This window comes from Camelus bactrianus, chromosome 32 (assembly GCF_048773025.1).
Source record: "Camelus bactrianus isolate YW-2024 breed Bactrian camel chromosome 32, ASM4877302v1, whole genome shotgun sequence".
Classification (NCBI taxonomy): Eukaryota; Metazoa; Chordata; class Mammalia; order Artiodactyla; family Camelidae; genus Camelus; species Camelus bactrianus.
In genome coordinates, this window is record NC_133570.1 from 15,466,138 (window position 1) to 15,488,516 (window position 22,379).

The following is a 22,379-nucleotide window of genomic DNA, read 5'->3' on the forward strand; positions in this document are numbered from 1 at the left end:
TTTGCAGTGAGTTTTGATGTATAACTATCGTGGATTCATAGCAGTAAGAATACATTTAGCAAATAATCCAGTAGAAAAAAATGCAATACAACCAGTTTACCCAATGAACTGTAAAAGGATTAAATCGATTTTAAAAACTGCTTTCGTATTTCTAGTATAATTCCATTAAGTCTTCCGCATTTAAGCCGTACTTTGTTAGTCTTGTGAGCATCGATTGCATGGCAGTGATGTCATGTTGACCGCAGATTTAGAGAAGGATGGCCAGCCCTGTGGTACATCCCTCCATCTTTCAGAGGTGGCTCCCTTAAGCAGCCTAAAAGTAAATTGTAATGGCATAGTTTGCCTTTGGTGTATTACTTTTTGAAGTGATGTTTTTATACCAGCAGATAGCAATGATATAAACCCTCTTCCCAGAGACTATTCTCTGCTCCTACGTTTTCCAGGTTTTTGGTACTGTGAGTTCTTTTCTCTAACAATATCTTCTCATAGAGAGTTTAAGACATTGTAGCCGTTGAGTATTTCACTTGGGAAAATTGTAGCTCCAAGAAAATAACAGTGCTTTGAATGGTACAAAGAACAGCCAAGGTGAGTTTAGAGAATGATGTGGATTAAACACTGTCCCTTCTCTGCAGGGTAGTAACCAAACACAAATGCAAAAACAAACAAACAAAAAGGTCAATTCAGACAAGTGGGGTTGCATAATTGGTTCTTCCAGAGTCTGGGAGAGGGAAAGATCTTGCAGGCAGAGCGTTCTTATTTGTCTTCACCTAGATGTTCTGACTGGTCCCAAATGGTTAAGTTTAAATAGACACTTTCCCCCCTCCCAAATCAGTGTTACACTCCTGTGGAAATCAACAAGATCAGACCCCCTTTACCCACTTTTGCTTCTATTGTAAATTTTCCTAGTGCGGTTTTTGCCTTGGAATAAACAGGGAGGTGGTGTAGTTGGAGATGAGAGTACGTTCCTCGGGGCTCCTGTCACCAGTCATTCCGCAGGACTTCCAGTTATTTCCTTTCTGTGCAGTTTGCCTCTGGGCCATTTGCCAGCAGGCATTGTAACCTGGGCACATTGGAACCTGCCTTCCAGGTCCTGACTTCTCAAGACCAGTGTTGTTCTCGGCGTCATGGTGCATTTAGGGCTGCCCCGACTCTGCCTCCTACCCCTTGGGGTGGTTGCATCAGTGGCTTCTGGAAGGGGTTGTGCTGCTCTGCAGCTGCTGTAGAATCTCCACTTCTTCCTGTCCCTTCAGAGCATCACCTCCTTCTTTCTCTAGTTGGAACTGGTTTCCTTAGCATTTAAAAAATACGGCCTTTGGGAGGAATAGCCCTTTTTATAGCTGTAACTCTAGTGCCTGGCCCAGTAGCAAGTTCATGATGGGTGATTAAAATAGGGAAGCAGTGTCTGGAACACTTTGGGTTTGCTTTAAATTTGCGCTGCATTTGGGAAATAAAACCATCAAACAAATGCACTTAAAAATTACTCTTTGAGAGAAACGCATGTTTCTTAATTTCTTCCACGTTTTTATTAGAACAGTTCTCTTGAGCTGTTCTTTTTCCATACTCAGAATTTCACATGCCAGCCATTTAGTAGTTCCTGAACTTGTGACTAAAGTGGTTTTTTTTCCAGAACCATGTTGGGTTTTCACTCGTATTGATTCCCTTTTTCATCTGGAAGCTCTTGGGACTGATTGTGTTTTTTTTTTCCTTTCTCTCAAAACAAAAGAAAACATTACCATAGTAATGTGTTGTCCACGTAGAACATGTCAGGAATACACGGTATTATTCAAAAAAGAAAAGGAAAGGAAACAGCCACAGCCGCGGGGAGAGCGGGAGGTCCCCGCTGGGCCGGGCGCCCAGGCAGGCGCCGCAGAGCGTGCTGGCCGCCGCCTCTTCTCTCCTCTCACCGCGTGTGTTTTTGAAAAAGCTGATTGGTGTTAGAGGACTTGCCGCAGCCATGGAACAGAAGAAAGCTAACCGACCAGCCTAGAGATCGGGGCCGACCTCCCCCGCGCTGACTGGCCCGGGCACGAGCCAGAGCCTTCACGCGTGTCGTGTCATGGACGTGAATATAGGGCTGAATTAACGGAAGACAAATTAATTTCATTCCACAAAATCCTGATGTTCAGACTTAAAAACCCGTGTTGGGGTCACAGTGGGCACAGTGACAGCAATAAAAATAACCATGGACATGGAGTAGATCTGCTTTTTTCTTTTTTTTTGCCAACCGCTTCTGAAGCGTGTACCTGCTGGTTGCGTCTCAGCAGCAGCAGCAGCAGCCGCAGCAGCACAGCCAGGCAGGAGTCCGTCTCGTTTTACCTCAGGAAACACAGGCCCAGGAGTGAGTGCCAGTGCTGCCAGAGGTCTCCGTGTTTGCCATATTTCATGTTCGGGTAGCGCTTCGCCATGCAGAATGCTTCAGCTCGTTTGGCCTTTCCAGTCACCCCTGAGGAAGCAGAGCACTGCTGTCCCCAGTATCAGGGAAACTGAGGCTCCCGGAAGTGAAGTCCCTCCTTAAGGCTGACGTGGCCAGTCAGTGTCCTAGCCCTGGCAGGAGCCCGTGTCTCCTGACATCCAGGCCAGCATCTTTTCTGCCACCTCAGGCTGCGTCCCAGGTTATGCACGAGAAAACCGAGCAGGTCCCGGATGAGACTCCTGCCCTTTGTTGTCCCTGCCCTGCAGGAGGCAAGCCCTCTTCAGTCCAGACTGGTAGGTGGCCGGAGCAGCGGAGAGCCCTGCGGAGATGTGTCCGCACGGCGTGGGAAAGACTGACAGACGTGTCGGCTCTCTGCACAGCCCGCCAGCCGCACTTCCCAGCAGAGGCCTGAGCGCTGCTGTCTTCTCATTTCCTTGCACGGACATTTCCCATCACTGTCTCCTCCTGCTGGAAATCCGTGTTATCTTTTCACCCGGGGGCCTTTTCCCTGTCAGCCCCTCAGCCAGCCTCTTTGGAGCATCTGCTCTTTAGAAAAATGGCTCTCGGCACCTGTGCTTTTTATTTGGAAACTCGATACTTGAATTCCTTCCTTCTCCACTTCCTTCCTTCCCCGCTTCCACCTGTCACCTCGCTCCTCTTCACCCTTAGAGGGCATCTCCTCGGGAGGTCTTCCTGGACCCACCAGACTTGGGTAGCAAGAAGGTAACCTCGTGACACTTAATTTTCACTCGGCACTCAGCTTACACAAGCATTGCATTGGTGACGTAGCCTGTGTGGCATCCTGGTGAAGAGGACAGGTAGTGACCGTCGCTGACACTTACCAGAGCCTCCCTCATGTCAGGCATTACTCTAAGTGCTCCCCATTCTTGTTCCCATGTTGGTCTCAAAACAAGCCGTGGGAGGGCAGGGTCATTATTGTTCCCATCTGATAGACTAGGGGAGTCAAAGCCCGGATAGCTTAAGTGACTGCCCCCAAAGTCAGTACCGCTGATACAGACAGAATCAGTTGAAGTCTGCTCTAGGGCCAGAGCCGCGTTCTTCACTGCACTGTACTGTCTCTGCGTTTTGGGGGCACTGACTCTGTGCAACGCACTGTGCTGGGACTTTCTCAACTTGCTTAACCCTCACAGCAGCTCTGGGAAGTACAGTATTGCTGCTTCCCTGTGCGGTGATGTGAGCCGTTTGCCTCGGTCCATTACAGCGAGAGGCCCGGGCGGGATTTGAACCAGGATCCGTTTGGCTCCAGAGCTCCTGCTCCAGGCATCTGCTTGTCTTTGCTGTCTCGCAGCTGACCCTGCTTTCTGCAGACCGTCGCCCCTCCAGAGCGCGGCCTGTGCTGTCGCTCTTCCCCCTTGCCCGGCACCGGCCCGCGGTACCGGGACCCCGCAAGGGAAGCGCTGCGCGACGGCATGAGCAGGGGGCGATGTGGGTGAGGGCCTGGTGGAGTGCGCAGGCCTCGCTGACGGAGCCACTGAATCTGCTGAAAGTGAGAGAGAGAAGGGACAGAGTTTCCTGATTTTAAAAATCACACAATAAACGTTTTGCCCCATCATTAAGATCTCGCCATCCAAGGAAAAGGTGGAGGGAGCAGCTAGAGGAAGGAAAAGGTGAAGTCCTGTCGTGAGCTCTGCTTTGCCCTTGGATCTAAGACCGGAAATGCTGATCATAACCAAAGCCTCCATCACTTCACGCCTCACTGGGGATTTAGAACATAGAAAGCGCACTGTTTAATTGTGGTCCGTCAGGCACTGAAGGTTTTAGGACCCCAGTAGGAGGCCCGGCAGCCTGTGGTCACAGTGCCACCTGGAGCTGGCAGCTGGTATTACCACTGTTTCGGTTCTAAGCGTGGGTCAGAATTCATCTTGCAAAACACATTTCCTGTTGAGTCACCAAAATCCCATGTCATAATTGCTTCTCTGCTGACTTCTCTGCTTTGAGCAAATCAGCAGTTGCTGTCTGTTACTTCAGTTCAAATTTCAGCCCTGCTTTACATTCAGAGAGCCAGGTTCAATTTCAAGCTGTTTTACTGATCATAAACCCTTGAATAAAAACAGTGCTTATCAGGATGGAGCAAACACGATGATGGAGGGTGACAGGTGCCCAGAGTCCCAGAAGAGCGGCCCGTGTCAGAGTCTGCTCTGTTGGGTGGAGGCTGTGGTCTGGGTGGGGGGTAGGGAGCAGCCAGGTGGACTCCCTCATGCCTTCCGTGCTTGTTTGCATCTGCCTTGTTTAAAATGTGCTGAGTGATGAAATTCAGGGGGAATTAGGTGATGTCCTAACCTCAGACCCTTGAAAGACAGGTTTATAATTGACCACTTAATTCATGACTGTTCCCCATTTTAGAATGGCAGACTTTTTGTTTCATTTTTTGCAGGACAGGAGAACTGAGCTGAACCTTAACCACCCCGCCGATCCAGATCCCTGCCTGCCACTAAGTGATCGAAACAGGCAGTTGTTTGTCTCCTCCTTAAAAGTCCCCAACAAAGGAAAATTCCATCTCTCACTTGTTCCAGTGTTGAGCATGACTTTTTCACTGGCCAGCTGTAAATTTGTTATGAACTAGTCTCATAAAATCTTTTTTGGTAGAAAATGTGCTTGTTTAATCTTCATATAGAAGGAGATAATTGTTTTAAACTTTAGCCCTTTCACAGACTTCAGTATTACTTAATTTCTGGTTTTAAAGCCTTACTGAGATAAAATGCACATACACTTCACTCATTAAAGTGTACAATTCATGATCTTGAGTGTTTTCACCACCTCAAAAAAGAACCACATATTCTTCAGCTGTCGTTCCCCTCCCCACCACCAAACACTAAGAACCATCAATCTACTGTGTCTATATTTTCCTTTCTGGACATCTCATACATACGGAATCCTACACTCTGTGGACTTTCATTGCTGGTTTCTTTTCCTTAACCTTACATCTTCAGGCTCCATCCATCCTGTCCACATGTCAGTACTTCACTCCTTTCTGTGGTCAAATACTTCTTTGTGTATCACATTTTGTTTATCCGTTTGTTGGTTGCCAGACATTTGGGTGGTTCCCACCTTTCGGCTATTATGAATATTGCTGCTATAAAATTTGTGCACAACTTTTTGTGTGGACGTATGTTTTTGGTTCTCTTGGGTAGATGCCTACAAGTGGAATTGCTGGGTCATATGGTGACTCTGTGTTTGATCATTTGAGGAACTTCCAAACTGATTCCCACGGTGGCTGCACCATTTTCCATTCCCAGCAGCAGCGCGTGAGAGCTCTGAATTCTTTACATGTCTTTGATTGCAAACTTTTAGTGGGTGTGAAGTGCTGTTTTATTGTGGTTTTGATTTGCATTTTCCTGATGACGAATAATGTTGAGCATCGTTTTATGTGCGTTTTTACCATTTACGTATCTTCCTTTAAGGAATATCTGTTTAGATTCCTTGCCCATTTAAAAAACTGGGTTCTTTTCCTTTTATTGTTGAGTTGTAAGTGCTCTTTATATATTCTAGATAAAAGTTCCTTATCACACAGATGACTTCCACGTTATTTTCTCTCATTTGTGTGTTGTTGATTGTCACTTCCTTGATAGTGTCCTTTGAAACATGAAAATTTTTAATTTTGATGAGGTCCAATTAATTTTTCTCTTTTGTAAGTTTTCTATACTACTTGTTACAAAACTATTAGGTATCTTTTCATTTCCCAAATGTAAAATTACAGAAAATATGTTTGAAAAACTGCGCCATGCCCCAAGAACCTTTAGTGGGTGAACAGACTTCGCTGCAGGCTTCATCCCAACTCTTCTCTTCACGGGTGCTTTGACTGTTTTGCATTTTCCTTTCAATTTTTTGCATGCTTTCTAACTGGAGAGTTTTGAGCTTAACAGGGAATTTAAAGTGAAATCTCCACTAATACTAAATAAAAGCAGAGAGGTAACATTTTGTAGCCCTTATGGATACTCTGATCTTTGATATCCTGTTATGTTTGAAAAACAACTGCATGTGTTTCACCACATCTGCCTTTCATCCCAAGGCATCGTGTGTTCCGTCTGTGCAGAGCAAAGGCTCCAAACTGGGTGGCCACGGTGACTGTGGTGACGAAAGCCCATCTCTTTCATCTGGATCGTCTTTCTTCCTTTCCCAACAGGTGTGGCAGATCCCAGAGAATGGACTCACCCTTTCCCTGACCGAGCCCGTGGTCATTTTAGAAGGCCACTCAAAGAGAGTTGGCATCGTGGCCTGGCACCCGACGGCCCGCAACGTGCTTCTCAGCGCAGGTAGGAGCCGAGCAGGCCCATCCTTTCCCCTCGCCCTCACCTTCCCAGCCCTCTGTGGAGGGAGTAGCCACTGCGCTGTGACTGTGGACTCACTGCTTTGAAGCAGATCATTAGGGATCTGTGGTGGGTGCTGAGATGGGGAGCCCCCAGCCCGCATGCGCGTGAGCGTAGCGGCCACTTGGGCGGTTCCGTGGAAGCTGTGGACGTCCTGCTTAGGACGCTTGCTTGCTGGAAAGGTCAGCAGGCTCGTGGTTCCCGCCAAGGCCTCCACGGACCACAGCTGGTCTTGTCCCTGAGGTAGACGGAGCCCGAGCGGGAGCCAGGAGCCTGGGTTCCAGCTCTGGTGTTGCTGCCAGCTCTGGGGTGATCCTGTGAATCAAATATCCGTTTGAAAAATACTTTGATGTGTCTCCTTATACACATAGTCCATTTATATTACAGAGAATATATATAAACAAAAGCAAGAAAATAAGAATCACTTATAATTCCACCACCCGGAGGGAGCGTCATCATTACCGTTTTACTCTTCTTTCCAGGAGGTATTTCTGTGCCCAGAAGTGATTTTACACACAAAGATGGGTTTAGACACTTTACCCATGACCTGCTTTCTGCACTCAATGGCACACTGTGGTCCTTTTCATGTGCTATTAAATGTCCTATGATCTTTTTAATGACTCCATTAATAGTCCATTGTCTGGGTACCTCCGTTTATTTAATTAGTCCCCTCTTTTTGGACACTGAGGTTGTTTCTGACTTTTCACTGTTAAACAGCACTGCAGTGAACGCTTGTGACCTAACCTTAGTGTTCCTACTGGTTTCCCACTCGTGGTTTCCAAGTGTCATCTTACCGAAATGTTTTTCTTTGTCTAAAATTTGAGATTTTATCTTCTCTTATAGAATAAGCAATACAGAGAACAGGAGGGAGCTTTGTGGGGTGATGAAAATGTTCTAGATCTTGAATGTGATGGTTGCTCACATGAATATACACGTTTGTCAAAACTTAGCGAGTATATACTTTAAATGGGAGGAGCATTGTGTTCTGTGCAAACTATACCATAATAAAATTGGCTTATAAAAAAAAGCAGTGCTAATGTTAGTGGTAGAATTTTACAGATCTTTCTCCTCACCAGTAAAAAGGAAGGGAGCAGTTCCGTTTTTAACTGGGAATGAAAGGTATTTATGATATAGGGCATTAAGCTGAAAATCTAATGCCCGGTACCTATTGAAACCAAGAGCTACTTTTCTTAAAAAAAAAAAAAAGAAAAGTAGGATTCTGTTTTTAAATCACAGTTGACTATAACTAGGAACCCTTCCCGTGTTCTACTCAGACCCTCAGTCTGCTGAGACGAGAGAACAGTTCCAAGGGTGGAATTCCGTGATGGGGACGCCCTGCTGCCGCCTCCTTGAGGTCAGACTTGGCCGTCAGCCGCGGACCGAGCCCCAGTCTCCCTTTTACAAGCAAAGGGGAATGCCTGATTGCAGCGCCGTGCGTTTTTTTTTAAGACTGTATGATCCATGCACAGTGGCTGAAAGTTACCTGCTTGCCTGTGATGAACGAGGCAGAGGAAGGGCCGCATCTCCGTCCCAGAGCTCAGCCCCAGCTCTTCATACTGTTGTGCAGTTCTCCCCCCCCATTGCCTCCCTCTGACCCTTAGGTCACTTGGGTGTCCTGGCTGTTGATGGCTAATTTTCCTAAGTGCTTGCACAACTAGCTTATGGATAGGAGTCCACCTTCAGGAGGGGCCAGCCCTTATTTTGCTTCATCCTTGATCTCCTGTTCCAGAAGCAGCAAATGGTGCCTGTTTTGAAAGGGGCCGGGGGCTCTTGGGGCCAGCTCAGGAACGGAGGGTGGAGTTGGTGAGCTGAGGGGCTGTGGCTGGGTCGACCTTGTGGCCTCTTCAGGGATCAGTTTCTGAGTTCACGTGCCTTCTTGATTACAGTTTGGGCTTCTCAAATCAGGCCAGTCTTGGCCTATTTTTCTCCCCCTTTAAAGATAAGATCTGCTGTGAGCAGGTGGCTAGGTCAGTCCTTGGGTTCCCTTCGCTTACTGTAATTTACATGCTTTCATCCATGACCGCGTCTTACAGCATCAGTGATCGGAATAACCTATCCAGCCTTTTTCTTGAGCATCTGAAACCGTTATTTAAACCCTTTATTTTTAGATCCTCTGGGGAAGAAATGAGCTGTATTAATTTTGATGCTTATTTTACTAGAAAAGGAAACTTACAATCACTCAGGGTCCACCATCCCAGTTAGGTCTTAAAAAAAAAAGGATTCGATTTTCTTGTAGTTCTTTGTTTTTTGTGTCGTTGGTGTTTTTGTTTGTTTCATGTGAACCCAAACTTAAGCTCTGTTTTTCCTTGAACATCTTTCTTTTATACAAAATTTTTTTCTTGGTCACTGCAGTTTTTAACTCCCAGTAAGTAGGGCTTTGTACAGTTCACATCTTCGTTTCGATACACGTGTATTTAGCCTCACTGCACTTTTGGTTTTCACAAACGTGCTGCTGTTCAGGTGTTTCTCATCTCCCAGGGGTGTGGTTTTGCTTGCTTTCAGGTTGCGACAATGCCATCATCATCTGGAACGTGGGGACGGGAGAAGCCCTTATAAACCTGGACGACATGCACTCGGACATGATCTACAACGTGAGCTGGAACCGGAACGGCAGCCTGATCTGCACAGCTTCCAAGGACAAGAAAGTCAGAGTGATTGATCCCCGGAAACAGGAGATCGTCGCTGTATGTATTCTTCGGACGAAAGCCCCGGTGTTGGGCGCGCTTCAGTGAGCGAGAACGCCTGCTTTTCAGGGCAGGTGGGGAGGCTGCACTCCTGGTCAGCTGACCCTTGCCGTGTGCCAGCGCCAGACCGAGAATCAGAAAAGGCTCGTCCAGCCCCCCTTCTCTTCAGAGTTGCACCTTTCCCAGCTTTTCCCTACGCCTTCCCTCTCTTCCTGGTGACCCTTTTTCACAAAGAAACAAAGGTTCTAACAGCATGCTAGAGTCCTCAAGAGCTTGGGGGCCTAGAGCAGCTCCCCACACGGTCTGCCGCTGGCTGGCTGAGGGCTAAAGGCTGGCAGGTTGATTCCCTGCCCTGTTCCCCAGTCGGTCATTAAAGGGCCTCACAGGACACAGCCTGGTCTCTGGGTAGTGCTGCGTGCTAGCTCTGCCCCCTGAGCTAGGCCTCAGGAGAATGACAAAAGGTGAACATTCGGCACCTGAGTCCGGTTGAAATGGCCTGTGTTGGATCCAGAGATGCCTCTCTTCCGCCCACTCTGTTCCCCTGTGATTGTCCTTCTCTGAGACACATGACTCTTTGCCCGTGTTTCTTCTCAAGAGTCGGGCTACAGTCGTGGCTAGTGCTTACCGAGCGCTGGGGACTTGTCCGGCCTCATGCAGCGAGCGTGCTTTCTCCTCTAGAACCTTCCAAGGGCGGGGCTAGTGCAGTCCCACTGAACAGACGAGGTTAAGGAAGGGGTTTGCCAGGCTAGGCTTTGTGTCCTGTGAAGTGACTAGAAGCTGCAGGGTGGGTCCACCCTTCAGGTTATTATCCTCTTGAGAAACGGACATTTGGCAGAGCCTTTTTGTGTGTTTTATTTTGCGGTGCTGCATGGACTTGGGTTGGCAGCAGGGCATGGGGAAGGACCAAGGCTTTTCAGTCCAATCCTGGCACTCTTACTTGGCAACTTGCTGAGGGACCTTGGCCAGAGGGCTTCGTGTCACTGTGTTTTGTCCTCCTTCAGGAAGGGGAGGTGGTTAATACGGACACACGCACGTGAGCACACCCCTTTGATGTGAATTGCATGTGGGGTGTGGTTAGGTTCACTGTCTGAGCCCCCACCCTCCCACCCATTTTTCCTTCTTCAGTCTGCATGTGTGTGAGGTGCCCGTCTGCTCTCTCCCCAGGAGAAGGAGAGAGCGCATGAAGGAGCACGTCCCATGAGAGCCATCTTTCTGGCCGACGGCAACGTCTTCACCACTGGTTTCAGCCGCATGAGCGAGCGGCAGCTGGCCCTCTGGAATCCGGTACGGCCCTCCCCAGCCCGTCCCCAGCCTCGCCCCTACTGCGCAGGCCTGCAGGCCTGCGCATTCTCGCTGCTGAGCCGGGGTTTGGGTTGGTCAGTGGATCCTAGGATTCTTCCTGTCGGTTGCTGACCTCCCGCTTGTCTTAAATTGGATGTGAAATTCTCATCCTCACTGGAGACTTACTGCTAAATGTATTTTAAAAATGCGTTCTTGAGACTCCCAAAGAGTCTGTGTTGACTGTGTTTTTTAGAAAGAATGCATGAAGAATCCAGTGTTTTAGACTTGGGAAATAAAGTTCTAAACTTAGTTAAAATATTTTGTAAGAACATGATCTGATGTCTAAGTCAAAAAAGTCCTGCTTGGGAAAGTGTTCCTAACAGCACAAGTGGGAAATACGTGCTGAGCTGCAGGTACGCCATGACCCCACTCTGTGCGTCTGTGTGTTGGAAGGAAATAGGCCGAAGCGGTCATTGTTTCTGCCACCCACTGGGCTGTGGGATTATGGGGTATGGGAGGATTTTTCTAATGCTTTTTTCCTTGTACCTTTTAACTTTGTAAAGACCATAAGTTTATTTTTTAATAATAAAAAAAAGTACTTCAAAAAAAGCAAGTAGTCTCAGAGGAAAAGGGCTTCTTGTCTTTGTTGTGGACGCACACTGACGTGTGCGGTAATCATGTCAGACCAACACGGTTTCCAGGGGGGTTGGATTCCATTTAGTGCTCCTATTGGCAATTACACGTATGGGCATTATACGTGCATTGTTTAAACTTTCATTATTTCAGGGAAGTAGCTAACTTAATTAGGGAAGAAAGAATGTATGCTCTTAAAAAGTTTATCTTTTAAAAATGTGTGTGTGTGTATATGTATGTATTTTTTTTCCTTTTCAGAAAAATATGGAGGAACCAATTGCTCTTCATGAAATGGACACTAGCAATGGGGTGTTGCTGCCTTTCTATGACCCCGACACCAGTATCATTTACTTATGTGGGAAGGTAAGCAGTAATTTTGCTGTTTGATATTAAATGTAATCCTGTAAGAAGAGTTTATCCTTCAGAGACTTAGTCAGTGGGCAGTTGTGTAGAGAACAGGGCTTCGTGGGTCCGAGCTCTTGAGGGCCTCAGAGACCCCCCAGAGGTTCTCCTTCCTGGAGCCCAGTGCTCAGGCCCAGGCCTTGAGGTCATGTGGTCAGACCCAAGTGTAGAAGGTGACAGTTATTATAGGAAGACCCCACACTGAGCTCCGAAAACCCTCCTCCTGCCTGATGACCTCTGCCTGGCCGCAGGGATGGTAGCTTTATTACGTGCTATTCCTTCATTTTAGGAGGTGGTGACTCCAGTATTCCTGATTCTTTTGTAGGCTCAATCTTCCTTAGAATGTTTGTGGTTGAAATAAATGCATGAGTAACACTGGAGCTGTTGTGCGTTATGTGTTCCCTTCCCCAAACCTGTTAGTCCCTCGCTGGGTAAAGCAGCGGCTGCTTCACTTTTGTTCAAGCTGCTGGAGCGAACTGCAGGCCTGCCTGACATTTTTATCGGTCAGCTTCTGAGAAACTGAGATCTTATCTGTTTCCTTGAACATTATTTCACTTGAGATGTTAATAGCTGCCGCAGACTGCATCCTTACCCAGATGTTAGGCACTGGGTGGAAGGTTATTGTGAGCATGTAGATACAAATAGTGTGTGATGAGCTTCTCTTCGCTGGATTAGATGGTTACATCACTGAACACATGGAAATGATGAGAAAGGAGAGGGTTGTTAGGGCAGAGGCCCGCCTTGCTGCTTGTCACTTCTTCTTACACGTGTGCCTCTCCCCTCTGCCGGGCAGGACTCCCTTCGTTGTTCAGGGTCCTGAAACTGTGTGGTGGTTATTTACTCTCAAGAGGGACTAGCGTATGCTGCAGGTCTTCAAAAAAAACTCTGACCATTCTAAGCAAAATTATCACAGAACTGGACACATTGCAGTGGGATGGCGTTACTGTCTGGAGTTAAAGGGTACTTGCTAAAACTAATGTTTCCTAATTAGAAAAATCTTACTTCTTATCATCTGATAGTCCGGGTGAGTGTCCTCAGGTCTGTGAACACTGCTGTGCGCCAGTGAAGGGATGCTGAAATCAGCAATTGCCCTCTAGGTCCTCCTGGGCTTTTGTTTTGTTGGTTGGTTGGTTAAAGCTGAGTTGTGGAGCAGTTGTTGGGCAGAGGTGTTAATCTTTCTGCCCTGACTCTGACTTGGTTGTTGAGACCCAGTGCAGTAAAATCAGGGCCTTCAGGAAGGGGCATACAGTGCTGTTTTTAAAAGGTGTGAGAAAGAAAAATACCATATGATATCGCTCATATGTGGTATCTAAAAAAAAAAAGCGACACTATGAACTCATCTACAGAACAGAACCAGACTTGCAGACTTAGTAAACAATCATGGTTACTGGGGAAAGGGAGAGGGAGGGGATAAATTCAGGACTTTGAGATTTACATGTGTTAGCCATTGTATATAAAAATAGATTTAAAAGAAAGTTTAATCTGTAAAGCACAGGGAACTATGTTCTATATCTTGTAATAACCTTTAATAGAAAAAAAATAATATAACAAATATATGTATGTACATACATGACTGGGATATTGTGCTGTGCACCAGAGATAGACACGTTGTAACTGACTGTACTTCAATAAAAAATATATCTATAAAATAAAATTAAAATAAAAACAAAAAATATGGTTTAAAAAGGGGGGGGAGGTGTGCTCTCATTTCGTAAGTGAGGACTTGCTCTGCCAGGAAGAGAGACCGTCGTGTGCTTTCGGCAAGCCTCTTGGGGGAAGAAGAGCTCAGTCACGGGGTGGAGTCCCAGTCAGTCCCGGGTTTACACAAGAGGGGAGAGACACCCACCCAAGCTGGGTGTTTCGATTCACGTTAAGCACTAACTAGTCTCCGATTTCTCGCAGGGCGACAGCAGCATTCGCTATTTTGAGATCACGGATGAATCCCCATACGTCCACTACCTCAACACCTTCAGCAGCAAGGAGCCTCAGAGAGGGATGGGGTACATGCCCAAGAGGGGGCTTGACGTTAACAAGTGCGAGATCGCCAGGTAAAGAGTTGGTGTGTAAAGTGCTCAGGTTGCTGTCCCCGCGCGAGTTCCCCACGTGGCTCTCCCTGTGAGCGCGCCGTCGAGGTGTAGAATTCCTCTCTCCTTTCCTGCCCGTTCTTAGAAATGTGGAATTTTAGAGCAGGAAGGAACCATTCAAAATCATTCAAACCAACTTTGCCCTCCCCGTTCTTCAGATTATAAACTTGAAATGCAGCAGTTTAAGTGGCTTAGCTGGGGTGTATCACACGCTGATTTAAGTAGTGAAACCTTCATCTCTTGTCTTCAGGCTGCAGCTGGGCCAGTGTCCCCAGGGAGGCAGCCAGGGGCGAGCCTGGCCCTGGGAGGGAAATGAGGGATGGGTTTCCTGCCCTGTGTAGGGACCAGCCAGGTTCCAAACTGGGCTGTGGACCCCACGGATCCAAAACTAGAGGAGCAAAGCTCTGTGGCGGGTGTTAGGTTAGCCTGACTGAGGGCGCCGAGCCGGGTTATAGAACTTCTGCCTCTCCGTACTGCTCTGGAATTTTAAAAAATTTATGTTGTGTAATGCCAGTGGCCTTCCTAAGGGGCAGGCTTTTTTCTCAATACTAGTCAGCAAAAGATAATCAGTGAGATTTGCTGACTGCTGGCCATTTTAAACAACAGAATAACTTAGTATTACGTAGTCAGGCATCAAATCACACCACACATTCTTATAACACTACATTTATATGGACATTTGTCTAAATATGCTGTGCTGGTCACGCAAATCATTGACACTTGACATCTTTAAAAATAAGTAGGTAAGACATTTTTATGAGCCCTTTTTTATATTAATCACTCCAGGGATTTTTCTTGAAAAATACATTCAACTCTATAGCTAGAATAAAGAAGGAAAGCTGTCACAGATCATTGTAAACTGTGGTTTAAACCAAGCTAATCAAAATGTGGTTCAGAAGAGATGGAACCTGAACTTAAAAATAACATTGAGTATTTGGGAACACATTTGTCCTACTGTCATCTAAAAGTTTGAAAGACTGAAGTCGGCACTTTGTATTTGCAAGTTCCAAATCCATGGGATTGAAAATAATTCAGAAATAAAAATTCCAGAAGGTTCCAAAAAGCAGAACTTGAATTTGCGGCCCATGGGAAACTACTTACGTGGCATGTGCAGCTGTTTACGTGGCATTTACGTCGTACCTGGGCGTTGTAGGTAACCCAGAGGTGATTTAGAGTCCGAAATGCCGGGCCACTTTATTATACAAGGGACTTGCACCTCCACGCGCCTCTGTGTCTGTGAACCAGCCCCCCGCGGGTACCGAGTGGAAGCAGGCCTTCAGGGCGCTCCCTGTTGACTCAGTGTTCCCGCAGCTGCGCCACGTGTTGGGCACTGCGCTGACCACGCGGCTCGGACCACCTCTCCCGCTCCTGACCACGCTGTGAGGTGGGGGCTGGTTTTACCTACCCCGTGGATGAGGAACCCGGGCTGGGTGAGGTGGGCACGCACCCAGGCCTGGTGGGCCAGTCTCTCCGCCACTCTGCCAACTGCAGGGTTTTGTGCTTTGTGTTTCCATGTTTTGGATAATTGCAACTTTTTCTCGAGTGTTAATGCATGATGTGGTTTGCTTAGATGCCAACATTTAATTCAGAGCATTGTTTTCGTTTCCTTTTTAAAATCCTCTTTGTACTGACAGATGTTCAGCCAGCTCAGATTGGCAGAAGGCCTGGCCCCCAGGCCGCAGATGCGAGCTGATACGTGGGTGTCTGTCGTCTCCTGGCTGTTGACTTGGTGATTTTCTCACCAGCGCATCCTTGTCGGTCATCGTCTCCCCACAGTTGATCTGCCCCCAGATAACTGGAATTTGACTGTCACTGTAATGCAGAGACCTCCACTCCTGGTTCCTGTCTCCCATCTGCCATTTCCTGGCATAGCTACTCTGGGCTTTCGCCTTTTCATCTGTGACATGGGAGCGCTGAGCTCTGCGCACTGCCCAGGGTGCGTGGGGTGAGGCCCCGGGGAACGCAGCGCGCCCAGGAGTGGTCGTCGTCAAGCCTGTTGCTTGACCTCCTGTTTCACTTAATGAATGCAACTTTGCCTTTTTTCTCCCTTGAAGATTCTTCAAGCTCCATGAGAGAAAGTGTGAGCCTATTATCATGACTGTCCCCAGGAAGGTAAGCGCCCGGTTTTCTAGGCAGTCCATGTTTAAAAAAGATCTTAAAACCCGAGGCCTTTCTCCTTCCTTACCTGAGGGTTTCTCCACAATGTCTCGTGCAGTCTGACCTTTTCCAAGATGACCTGTACCCTGACACGGCGGGGCCCGAGGCAGCACTGGAGGCCGAGGAGTGGTTCGAGGGGAGGAATGCAGACCCCATCCTCATCTCCTTGAAGCACGGGTATATTCCAGGCAAAAACAGGGATCTCAAGGTGGTCAAGAAGAACATTCTGGACAGCAAGCCCACGGCAAACAAGAAGTGTGACCTGATCACTGCCCCCAAGAAAACCGCAGACGCAGCCGGCGTGGTAAGGGCCGCAGGACCCCAGGGTGCCCTGGGCCTGGTCCTCTTGGAAGTGCCTTCCAGCCCAGGCGTCTGTGAGCACTGTCCCAACCGGACAGACAGGGTTCAGTCAGTGGTAACAGGCACTATTTACGGAAGCCTCCCTGTCACGCAGCGTTTATGACTTTGGCCCCATTAGCTCTGTTTTTTATGATGACCAGGATAGAAGTCAGTCTGTCACCGTCTCCAAGAGTGAACAGGAGCCTCTTGGGGATTTTTTTTTTTTAAACTATCTTTCCCCAAACTTTTTACACCCATCTCTGATTTGGGTAGAAACGAAACATGAGGGCATGGGGTCCCAGGTACTGGGAAGAGGAGGCCTTGGGAAGGAGAAGCTTTAGAAGTTGCTGAGTGTTCGAGCAGCATAAGGAGCTGGCAGTGAGTGGGACCTGGCGGCACAGATGATCCGGGACAGGTACAGTTCAGTGGTAGAGCGTGTACATGGTGCGCTCGAGGTCCTGGGTTCCATCCCCAGCACCTCTGTTAAGAGGCGGGGGTGGTGAGATGATCTTGGGCATCTTGGCAAGAATTCTTTCCGTGGCTTGAAGGAGACCAGGGTCTGACATTGAAAACCCGTGTGGCCACAGGAGGGAGCAGCTGCTGGGAGAGTGGGGTCAAGACAGGGAAGACAGGGGAGGAGCGTCGGCAGGCTGTGGAGTGGAGTTTGGGCGCCAGGGGTCTGTGAATGAGGAGGGAGTGGAAAGAAAAGGCACTGTGCCCTCAGGAGCTGGTGTTTTGGCCATGACCGTGGAAGCCGTGTGAGGCACCATGACCTTGGGTCTGCGACGTTTGTGGATGAATCAGCTCTGGAGGGAGAAGCTCAGGCTCTTTAGAGGAGCAGACAGGGCTAGGGACTTGGCTCCCAAGAAGGACCCTCTCTAGGAGCCGATAAGAACGCTGTAGCCCTCACCCTGGTCATAGAGGTGACTCCGGATGGAGGTGATGGGGCTGTGGGCTGGGCGGCCCTGCAGGAGCCAGTCTTCTCCTGCAGCTCAGTTGTATCCCGGGGGTCCCTGTCCAGGCAAGTGCACAGGCGCGGGGCCAGAAGCTGCGCCTGGTGCCCGGCCGCTCTGCTCCGGTGTCAGGTGGGCGGGCCCGCACACGTGGTGTTGGTACAGGGCCCCACCTGCGGCCGCGGCCTGCCGCTTCCAGGCTAGAAAGTCGCACTCACACCTCGTACCTGGGCTGAGCTCTGCTGCTTTTTAGTCACCCTCTTCCCCCTCTCCCCCTTTGTTTCCTCAGCAAAATGAAGCCAAGTTGGATGAGATTTTAAAAGAGATCAAATCCATAAAAGACACAATCTGCAATCAAGACGAGCGCATTTCCAAGTTAGAACAGCAGATGGCGAAGATAGCAGCCTGAAGGTGCGCCCCCGCCCCAGGGGAGCAGGACGGCGCTGGCTGGCGGTCGGTGTGGTCCCAGGGAGGGCGAGAGGGAGGCACTGCCGTTCAGGCTGGCTGCCAGCCATAGGCCACATTCCAGTAAGACTCAATTCGTCTCCCAAATTTGCAGAAACAAAATGTGATTTAAAAGCTGAGCTTTTTACCAGAAAGCTTTTTTGATGTTTTAAGTGTTCTGTGACTTATCGAAACTTTAAAAGACAAAAGTGCTACTTTGGAAATCCCAGATATTCTGAATTTTAGAAAACCAGTCGATCCTGATGCAGTGTCCTGCCCGAGTACCTTTTTTTCCCAAACAAACAGGGACCAATGCCACATTGCTTTTTTACATTTCTTTTTTTTTTAACGTTGCCAAAACCAAAAGTAGCTTTTTTTTCCCCTTTGTATTTTGCTACTTTGCAGTATTTGTGCGTGGAGTTTTTTTTTCTTAATTTGAAAGGGACAGCACTGTGTATGTTTATAAACTAAATGAAGATAAGATATTATTTTGTATAAACATTCATCTGAGAACAATCAGAGCAGTCGCCATGTCGTGCGGGCTTCTTTGCAGCACAAACCTGGTCATCAGAATGACTGCGCAAAAGGAAGACTTGAAAAATCACGTGGATTTGTGTCACCACCTCTCTCCTTTCGTTGAGTCTTCTGATCAAAAAAAGCTCACATCGAATTGTTTCCTTTCTCTTTTCTAGAAATTGGGTGGTTGTACCAGAATGGAATTTTGCCTCTTGGTTTTATCCTGTGCTTCAGATGATTATAATCTAACCTAAACTAGCATGTGTTTCTCTGCGGTTTTGTTACACACGTAGAATCTATGGCATTCATCACTTTAAGGTCATGTTTCAGGTTTTGGTCAATACTTGACAGGGGTGCCCAGGACAAGAAGCCACCCGTGCTTGGAGTGTGCCTTCTTGTCCGTTTCAGCAGCTTGCCTGGCCCCCGAGTAACTGGGGGGCTGCGGACTAGGGCTTGGAGGGGAGCGTTGGCCCCTCTGCTTTCCAGCGTATCCCGTGCTGTACCCACACTGTCCCCGAGCTGTGCTGGGGGCAGAACCCCACCCCTACCCCCACCCCTGCACCGCTGGAGCTCCCGCCCTTCCTTCCCTCCCCTCAGTGTGCAGCCCCATCTCTCAGGGCTCCCCCTGGCCGTCCCTCCCTCCTCCTGCCTTTCAGTTCTAGCTGCATTCTGCTTAAACGAGGCCAGCGGGTGCTACTGAATGCTGAGTCTACGGAGAAGGGTCAAGTAGGAGGCAGGACCAGGAGGGCAGATGTCTGCTGTGGCTTTCGTGGTGCAGCTTGTCCCTGTGTGGCCTCCACACAAACCCACCCACTCGCCCCGCAGCTGCACCGTGCTGGGTCCAAGCACAGTGGTTCCCTGGACTGGGGCTCAACACTGAGCCCCGACGGCCTGTCCCGCTCCCGGGTCAGCTAGAACTTCTCTCCATATCCATTTCCTCAGAGTGCATGCTCGAGAAACCAGAACTAAGGGAGCCTCTGCTTTGGAAGGGCTGAGTGTCTAACAGGATGGGAATCATGTCATGCCATTGGGACCACGGCAGGGACGCTTGCACACGCTTGTGCTGGTGTGGGGACGGGTCGGGCCTGGCTGGGCGCGACTGTGTGCGGGAGCCAGGATGAGGCTGAGTGTGGTGACGGTGGGTGGGCTGGGGTGCACTGGGGGTGACGTCCACGTACAAAAGGTACCGTGTTCTTAACCAATCCTGGGATTGCCGTCTCCACAGTTTCAGGGCGTCTGAATGTGGTTTTGTGTGTGTGTGTGTGTGTGTGTGTGTGTGTGTGTGTGTTTTAAATATTAAAGTGGATAATGAGATGTAAAGAAAACAGTAATTACAGTGATTTATATTCAAATGTGTATGTATTTCTTTATCAACGTAAATCTGCTGAGGACCTTCATTTTTAAGATTCAGAAATATTTTAAGGTTCTGATATCCAGTTAATTAAGTAAACAAAATTGTTGTTGATGGTGGTAAAACACCAGAGGGATTGTGGTTCAGAGACAAGAGGTGGTCAAGGGAGAGCTACCCTGATCTTAGTGTGGAGCTTAGGGCTTATTTAATGAACGGGTGCCCCGCCAGGCACAGAGTTGGCGCTCTGTGGATTATCGTTCCTGTTTTGTATTTTTTTTTTTTTAAGCCGTGCTATCCCGGAGGAGAACCAGCGAATTACTCCTAGATCGGCTCTTATAGAGCAGCCGTCGTGTTCTGTCAAAACACTTGCTTCCATTTTTCAAAGATAAAAAAAAATCATTGATTACAAAACAGTGTCTGTGTTTATTTCACACCTTGGCTGTCTGGGCGGCACCCCTCGGCCCAGTAAGGCCTCTCTGACCCCCAGAAGCCTCCCCCCTTGGGTAAGTACGGAGGCGGGGGCACTCGTGGGAGGGAGATGGAGAGGGGTCTGCCCTGCCTCCAGTCTTCGCCAGGGATGGATCTGGGGCAGGTGGCCTCGTCTTGATGAGTCCCTCCCCACATTTTGAAGGAGGGACAAGACTTTCATAGAGTTCAGCCCAGCCACACACGGAGCCCTCACTGCGCGGCCACCGTGTTTCCTACGACGAGCTGATAGCCTGGGACTCGGGGCCTTGGAAAGCATCTCTTTCTTCAGTAGGAGCGCAGTTCTCTTGGCTTGGCTGAAATTTTTATTCCAGCAGAAGGTTTCTGGGGTCATCTGAATTTCACGGTCCTCTCTCAGCTTCCCTCTTTGCACTGAAACCTCGTCCCATGACATTTCAGAGATCACAGCCGAGAACTTCCCTCCACTCGGTTTCTCTAAGTGTTTGTAATGATGACAAGTAGTCAGCCCAGAGCTTCCCATCCTCAGATACCCTCTCCTGAAGTTGCTGGGGTCTGAGCAGCCCGGCGGCTGGGTTCACAGTCAGCCTGCCCTAGGCTTCAGGAAGTGGAAGTTGGCAGATGCCCTGTGCAGGGCTGCCCCTCAGCGCCGCCGGTCAGGGGGCGGGTGCGTGGCCCTGGGGTGTTTTCGACTGACTGGTTTTCTCACCTCTGCCGCCTGGCTGCTTTGCCAGGAGACCCGAGATCACTGTGTTAGCCCCAAGCGGTCAGCCAGGCCCTGGCGAGGGAAGGCTACTTCCTCGCTGGACTTGGTGGTGTTTGTCCAAAAGAACGTCTGTTGCCTCTTAAGACCCTGTTAACTCTGGCCCTTTTCTTTCTGTCAGCACCTCCATGTGTCCTGAGGCCAGCATCGGGACACACACCTTTCCTCCTGCACATGGGCAGCTGCGCAGGGCCGTCTTCCTTTTTCCTTTTTTTAATGTTAAAAGTGATTTATTTGGTCTGTTCAGTCCCATACGTGATCCGTATGCTGCTGCCATGTTGCACATTTTCCGTACATATCCATTGGCTAATTTTGTTTGTTGTTGTTTTGTTTTTCTTTTTAACAGAGGTACTGGGAGTTGAACCCAGGACCTCATGCATGCTAATCACATGCTCTACCACTGAGGTATACCCACCCCTCCACTTTTTCTTTTTTAAATTAAAAAAGAGGCCCTTTCCTGCAGGAAAGGAGGGAGTGTATGCAAATCAGTTCCCCTTGCAGAGGGCAGGGTGGCAGGGTGTATCAGAAGATTTCAACATTCTTACCTTTTAGCTCAGGATTTTCACCTCCAGGAATTTTGGCCTAAGGACGCGAGTGGGAGGCATATTTGGGAATTAGAAGGTTAACAATGAGCCCAGCAGGGCTGGTTAATTATCAGCCACCCCAGAATAGGGATATATGCGTATACAATGTATATTTACATGTAAGATAAAGGCCACAGATGTTGCTATGTGGAGGTAGCAGTCGTGGGTAATGTTTAATTAATCGGATTTTTCTGAATGTCTAACCTTCCTGTAAATGTCTTTATTCCCAGGAAGAACTTAACTAAACTTGATGGATGAGTGATAAATTGATACCGCATTAAAGCAGGCATCATAATCGGCGGTGGGGAAGGAAGTGGCGGGATGACATTAAGTAGCTCTGGAGGCAGGAGCTCCTTAGCGCCTCCCAGCGACACCAGTGCTTGTGCTTAATGGAGCCAGTAGTCAAAGGAAACTTCAGTTTTCAAATTTAGCAGAAAAAAATAAGCCCCTTTTTATCTCTAATTCAGACTGGGGAAAAGATTTTAAATCCCAAAGCAATGAATCACAAGGGAAGAGGTAGGTTGGCTACGTAAAAGTCCAATTACGTATTCAGTATGTCCGAAAAATGAAGGCCATGGAAACCGGGAAATATATTTTCAGCCAAAAGTGCTATGGGATAGCACATTTTAATATGCTTAACCTCAGTTTCAGCTGCTGCCTCTATTTGAATGCGGGTGGTATCACCTGGGTGGGGTGTGTCCAATTTTAAGTCCCAGAGAGTCTTGAGGTGCAGACGGCAACATTCCTCATCCTGCCCCCAGGAATTCAGTCCACCAGCAAGCGTTGTAACACAAACTTAGAAACGGAAGGAGTTTGCTAGGAGACACTAGTCATAGTGTGCTTGGTGCAAGTGTCTGGAAAAGGCGGGATGAGAAGTGGCCAAAGAAATTTCTCTAGATCCAAAGATACGGGTTAGGTGGCTGCCAAGTTTGGGAGAGGGGTTGCAGTGTTGAGCAGGGTGAGTTGAGAGAGGCTGGTGGGATCTCTGAGATGGAGTGTAGTT

At 48.4% G+C, this 22,379-nt stretch overlaps 1 protein-coding gene across 2 annotated transcripts in view; it reads left to right on the forward strand.

Annotated features, from left to right (window-relative positions):
- Positions 1 to 18,492, forward strand: part of CORO1C (coronin 1C) — a 67,656-nt gene extending 49,164 nt beyond the window's left edge. For both annotated transcript variants that reach the window (XM_074356657.1, XM_074356658.1), the window contains exons 4-11: positions 6,558 to 6,687; positions 9,244 to 9,425; positions 10,590 to 10,709; positions 11,598 to 11,702; positions 13,644 to 13,789; positions 15,880 to 15,937; positions 16,041 to 16,286; positions 17,564 to 18,492. In XM_074356657.1, coding sequence (XP_074212758.1) covers positions 6,558 to 6,687; positions 9,244 to 9,425; positions 10,590 to 10,709; positions 11,598 to 11,702; positions 13,644 to 13,789; positions 15,880 to 15,937; positions 16,041 to 16,286; positions 17,564 to 17,683 — 1,107 coding nt within the window. In that variant the 3' untranslated portion in view covers positions 17,684 to 18,492. The remainder of the gene's footprint in view (positions 1 to 6,557; positions 6,688 to 9,243; positions 9,426 to 10,589; positions 10,710 to 11,597; positions 11,703 to 13,643; positions 13,790 to 15,879; positions 15,938 to 16,040; positions 16,287 to 17,563) is intronic.
- The last annotated feature ends 3,887 nt before the right edge of the window (positions 18,493 to 22,379 follow it).